This window comes from Mandrillus leucophaeus, unplaced genomic scaffold (genome assembly GCF_000951045.1).
Source record: "Mandrillus leucophaeus isolate KB7577 unplaced genomic scaffold, Mleu.le_1.0 Scaffold8, whole genome shotgun sequence".
Lineage (NCBI taxonomy): Eukaryota > Metazoa > Chordata > Mammalia > Primates > Cercopithecidae > Mandrillus > Mandrillus leucophaeus.
Window position 1 is genome coordinate 378,987 of NW_012108696.1, and position 6,399 is coordinate 385,385.

Below are 6,399 nucleotides of genomic sequence, written 5' to 3' on the forward strand. Positions count from 1 at the left end.
CCTTCCTTCCTTCCTTCCTTCCTTCCTTCCTTCCTTCCTTTCTTCCTCAGTGCTGGAAACCGTTGTCACCTCTGCCTGGTACCCCCAGGGTTCCATGGGGTGGGATTCACTCGGATTCCCTACCCCCTCCCCACCACACCAGCAGGTGGCCACTTTAATTAGCTCCTGGCCTGGAGCAGAAGTGGGCACCGGGGAACTCCGCACAGAGTGCCCCTGGGAGGGGAGCAAGCAGGGAGACCAGGGACCATAGGGGCGGGGTTTGAGGCGGAACAGAGGGTTTGACAACATCGGGGCAGCCCACGATGATCTCATTTCACAGGTCCCCAAACAGGTCCACTCAGTCCCCTGTGTTCATCCCAGGACCCCTGACCTGCTGTGTGCAATCCCTACCCCACCTCGGGGAAACGTCTTTCAAAATACTTTTGATCTAATTAGACTTTCAGGCCAAGGGCGGGTTCTCTTGACTTGCTTGTCTCCTGTCTCTGTCTCTATCAACGTCTGGGGTCTCCCACCCCTAATGTCGCCCAATCACAGCCTCACTCTGGGCCACTCCAGGGCTGGCCCCGCCCCTCACCTCCCACCCTCCAATCCCTAATGTGCCCAATGACAGCCTCACTCTGGGCCACTGAAGGGCTGGCCCCGCCCCTCGCCTCCCACCCTCCAATCCCTAATGTGCCCAATCACAGCCTCACTGTGAGCCACTCTAGGGCTGGCCACACCCCTCACCTCCCACCCCTAATGTCGCCCAATCACAGCCTCACTTTGGGTCACTCTATGATCTGGCCCCGCCCCTTGCCTCCCATCCCTAATGTCGTCCAATCACAGCCTCACTCTTGGTCACTCCCGGGCTGGTCCTGCTCCTTGCCTCCAACCCTATCCCCATCCCTAATGTCATCCAATCACAGCCTCACTCTGGGCCACTCCATGGGCTGGCCCCGCCCCTCACCTCTCCTGATTGGTCCTATTTTTGCCACCATGCCACACCCTCTCAAGCTCCACCCCCATCCATTGGCTGGTTCATCTTTTGGTCCTCTCAGACCATCCCTTCTCCCTCTGATGGGGGAAAGTGAGGCCCAGAGAGGGGGAGCGCCTGATCCAAGGCTACAGTGCTGGTTAGTGGCAGAGCCCACTGCTCCCTATCCCAGGGCCAGGCCTTCTTCCATCTTTCTGGGACCACTAGTGCCCTCCCCATCCTCCCCACTGGGCAGCCCCTCTGCCCACTCCCTTCACCCCACCTTGTCCAGGACTCTCAGCATCTCTTTTCTGAGCTCAGCCACTGACTTTGTTAATAGCTGGGACTCCTCTGTCCCTCTTCCTGGGCTCACTCTTTGGGGGAGGTATGTATGCGCAGGGGTAGAAGGGGTGGAAAACACTGAGCCACTTCGACTGTCCCCTCCCAAAACACGGTGACTCCAGCATCCTCTTCTCTTTTTATTTTTTGAAATTATAGTAAGATATACACAACTTAAAATGCACCATCTTAACCTCTTAACCATTTTTAAATGCATAGCTCAGGCCGGGTGCAGTGGCTCACGCCTGTAATCCCAGCGCTTTGGGAGGCCAAGGCGGGCAGATCACGAGGTCAGGAGATCGAGACCATCCTGGCTAACACGGTGGAACCCCGTCTCTACTAAAAATACAAAAAATTAGCTGGACGTGGTGGTGGGCGCCTGTAGTCCCAGCTACTCGGGAGGCTGAGGCAGGAGAATGGCGCGAACCCGGGAGGCGGAGCTTGCAGTGAGCCGAGATCGCGCCACTGCACTCCAGCCTGGGCGACAGAACCAGACGCGATCTCAAAATAGATAAATAAAAATAAAAATTGTACAGCTCAGTGGTATTAAGCACATTCACACTGTTGTGCAACCATCACCACCATCATCTCCAGAACTTTCTCGTCTTCTCAGACTGAAACTCTGTCCCCCATGAAACACTCAGTCCTCATCCCCCTCTCCAGGCCCCAGCACCTCCCCATTTTACTTTCTGTCTCTGTGAATCTGATGACTCTAGGGACCTCCTAGGAGTAGAATCACACAGGATTTGTCCTTCTGTGTCTGGCTTATTTCACTGAGAGTGACGTCCTCAAGGTGCATCCATGTTGCAGCCTGTGTCAGTATTTCCTTCCTTTTCTTGGCTGAATAATATTCCGTTGCGTGGATGCACCAGGTTGTGCAGATCTATGCATCTGTGGATGGAAGCTTGGATTGCTTCCACCTAGTGGCCAACTGTGGGTGGTGCTGCTGTGACCATGGGTGTGCCCGAGCTCTCTTAACACCCCTGTTTCTCTCCTTTCCAGGCTGTGCCTTCCTCACCTACTGTGCCAGGGATTCCGCCATCAAAGCTCAGACTGCCCTGCACGAGCAGAAGACCTTGCCCGGAGTGAGTCCTGTGTGGTGTCTGGGGAGGAGGGGACAGGGGATGGCTCTCAACCTGGGGTGGGAGCCAAGGCTGTTCCTGAGATTGTCTGAATTCTGTGTGTCTCTGGACTCAGAAAGAGGTATGAGGAGCAGAGGGATAGAAATCATCATCAGAGTGTGCATTTATTGAGTGCCTACTGTGTGCCGTGCTCTATATTTTATACCAGAGTGGTTGTGTGTGGTTGTGCAGGTTGTGTACTGCACAAGGGCACCTGGCCCAGTGTGTCAGTGTCTTTGGGTTGAGACCTGAAGGATAAGGAAGCATTAGCAGGCAGAGGGCACAGCACATGCCAAGGCCCTGGGGCAGGACCATGCCTGTCATGTTGGAGGAACAGGGAGGAGGCCTGTGTGGCTGGAACAGAGTGAGGAGGTGGAGAAAGAAACGGCGGGAAGGACAGGGGAGGTGACAGGGCTGGTCATTGAAGGTTGTGTGGACCACGGGGAGAAGCATAGACCATGCTGGTTTCTCAGTATAAAAAGGAAAAGGATTTTCCTCACTTGTCTTTATGGTGCAAATGGAGCCACAGTTACTTAACACAAGGGCTTTTTTTTTTTTTTTTTTGAGATAGAGTCTTGCTCTGTCGCCCAGGCTGGAGTGCAGTGTCGTGATCTCAGTTCACTGCAACCTCTGGCTCCCAGGTTCAAACGATTCTCCTGCCTCAGCTTCCCAAGTAGCTGGGATTACAGGCACGCACCACCATGCCTGGCTAACTTTTGTATTTTTAGTAGAAACGGGGTTTTGCCATATTGGCCAGGCTGGTCTCAAACTCTTGACCTCAAGGGATCTGCCACCTCAGCCTCCCAAAGTGCTGGAATTACAGGCGTGAGCCACTGTGCCCGGCCAACACAGGGACTTCTTGATCATTATTTCTGTCTGCAGAGGAGGCTGACCTGGGTGCTGTCTCTCATGAGTCTCTCCTTATTTTTATTTTTTGAGACAGGGTCTTGCTCTGTTGCCCAGGCTGGAGTACAATGGCTCACTGCAGCCTCCACCTCCTGGGGTCAAGTGATCCTCCCACCTCGGCCTCCTGAGTCGCTGGGACAATAGGTGCATGCCATCACACCTGGCTAATTTTTTAATTTTTGTAGAGATGGGATCTCATTATATTGCCCAGGCTGATCCTGAACTCCTGGCTCCAGCGCTCCTCCTGCTTCAGTCTCCCAAAGTGCTGGGATTACAGGTGTGAGCCAGCACGCCCAGCCAGCACGCTTAGCATGAGTCTCTCCTGGTCAGCTTTGTCCTCTTTGGGTGGTCAGGAGTCCCCTGCCTCCAGTGAAGGATGAGTGGTTCACCCTGAGCCAGCTGATCCAGGTCCCCAGGCCATGCCTCTTGATGGAGACTGAAGGAACCACAGTGAGCCATGGTGCCCCACATTGCGAGCTCTGGGGCAGGGAGCTCACCCTTCCCTCCAGAATTCTCAGGGAACTTTCAGCATCCAGGGACATCAGGGCATTTATAGTCTTTGTGCTTGGCTGACTTTAGGAAATCTGACGTGCGCCCTCCAGGGACCTGAGGTCATGGCATGAGTTTGACTTGATTCTCAATGAGCATTGGAAGGTTCTGGGCCTGGGGGTGGCCTCTGCTTCGTCTTGAAGAATAGAGAGCCCCTCTTTTGGGCGCGACATGATGCAAGTTAGAGCGTGGGGTCTGGTGGCCACATACGTGGGCTCGTTGCTCAGCTCCATCCTTGCTGTGTGACAGTGAGCCAGTGACTTAACCTCTCTGATCTTCAGCACTGGAAGAGAATAACAGGACAGGGTGGGGCAGCAATCTATAGAGAAGGTGCTCAATGGAGGGCTTCATTGGGGATATGACATTTGAGAAGAAACCTGAAAGATGGCATGGAAGGCACTCCAGGTAGAAGGAACAGCATGTGTAAAAGGGATCTAGAGTCTGCGGTAAATTCCCTGAATTCACTCTTCATCTTGGACCTTCTGTGAGTGCTTCCCCAAACCAACCAGAAGCTAAAAAAAAATACATAAAAAAAGAAAGAAAAAAACCCCACAACCAAACAAAAAATCAAACCAGCCAGAAGCTGGAGGGCAGGTCAGTTCATACAGATGAGTGCCCAGGGGCACAGCAGAGTTCTAGGGACCATAGTAGTTATTTATTGCTGCATAACAAATTATCCCCAAAATAAAGACTTCAAACAATAAACACTTGTTATCTCATAACTACCAGGGGTCAGGAATTTGGGAGTGAGTTTGCTGCATGATCCTGGCTCAGGGAGGTTACAGCCAAGATATCAGCCGGAGCTTGTGGTTGAGGAATCTGCTTCCAAGCTGGCTCCCTCTAGTGACTGTTGGCGGGAGGCCTCAGTTTATCACCACGGGGCTTCTCCACAGCGCTGCTTGAGCTTCCTCACAACATGGCATCTTCCCCCAGCGCACATAACCAGAGTGATCAAGGAGGAAGCCACAGTCCCCTTTAAGCCCTAGCCTCAGAATTACACACCATCATTTCCACCACATTCTAGCACCAGGAGCCCAGGGGTGCAGAGCAGGGTGGGAAAACGTGGAGGGAGGAATTCAAGGGACAAAGACACTCAATACTGGATTTGTCCAAGGTTAGGTAGCCTGCAAGCTGCAGAGTGGGGATTTGGACCTTCGTGGTCTGACTCCAGACCCTGTACTGTTGCCTGATTCCTCTAAGTTTAGTGAACCACGTTGTTGCATGGCATCAGGTCCTGGGTGGAAGCTGTGGTCCTTCTGTCCAGAGAAATCTGTACATACATGGAGATTTACCAACACGTCTAAGGAGTCCCCCCAGCTAAGCACTTCTCCATCATTCCTTTGTCCTCATTTCCCTGATGAAGGTAACTGAGACCCAAACCCAGTCTCTCTTCCACTGTCTGAGGCCTTAGGGACCTTGGAACCGGTTCTCTTCCTGTTGGGTGCCAAAGCTGGGCTCTGTACTCTGTTGGCAGCCAGGAGGAAAGATGGAAGAGGGTGGAAGGACCAAGAGCCATGAAGTCTTGTGCCCTTCTTGCCAGGTTGGTGTCCAGGATCTGAGTCCACTTTGAGATGAAGAGATGCCGCAATCACCAGCAGCTCCTTCTCTGCATCCATCTTGAGGGGCCTCTGTCCTTCTCTCCCTGCCTACTCTCCCTGGCTCAGCCCATAAATTCATAGCTTCCATCCATTCATGCACCCTTCCATCTACCCATCACCCATCTACCCATGTGTCCACTTACCTGCCTACCTGTCACCCATCTACCTGTCACCCATTCATTCACCCATCTACTCATCCACCTACCCACCCACACATCCATCATCCACCCATCCTCTCATCCAGCCACACTTCCATCCATCTACCCATCCATCCATCCATCCACCCACCCATCTATCCATCCACTCATCCACCCATCTACCCTTTCATCCATCCATTCACACGCTCATCCATTCTTCCATCCATTCATCCACCCATCCATCCACCCATCCACCCATCAATTCATCCATCCATCCATCCATCCACCCACCCACCCATCAATTCATCCATCCATCCATTCATCCATCCATCCATCCATCCACCCACCCATCAATTCATCCATCCATCCATTCATCTATCACTCATCCACCCATCCATCCATTCATTCACCCATATACTCATTGCCTACCCACCCACCCACACATCTGTTATGCATCCATCCGTTCTCCCATTCAGCCATACACCCATCCATTCACCCACACATCCATCCATCTACCATTCATCCATCAAGTCACTCACTTATCTATCTACCCACCCATATATCCATCCATCTGTTCACCCATTTGCCCTTTTATCCATCCATCCATCCACTCACCCATCCATCCATTCATCCATCTATCCATTACCCATCCACCCACTTGTCTATCCATTCATCTTTCCACCCATCTACCCTTCCATCCATCCATTCATTCATCACTCACTCTTCCACCCATCCGTCTATTAATTCATGTATACATCCATCTACCTATCTATCCTCCCATTCACCCACACATCCAT

At 52.5% G+C, this 6,399-nt stretch overlaps 1 protein-coding gene across 1 annotated transcript in view; it reads left to right on the forward strand.

The window, feature by feature from the left end:
- CELF5 (CUGBP, Elav-like family member 5) overlaps positions 1-6,399 on the forward strand; it is a 119,274-nt gene that overhangs the window by 70,716 nt on the left and 42,159 nt on the right. Inside the window, exon 2 of the mRNA XM_011967449.1 lies at positions 2,294-2,376. Coding sequence (XP_011822839.1) covers positions 2,294-2,376 — 83 coding nt within the window. The remainder of the gene's footprint in view (positions 1-2,293; positions 2,377-6,399) is intronic.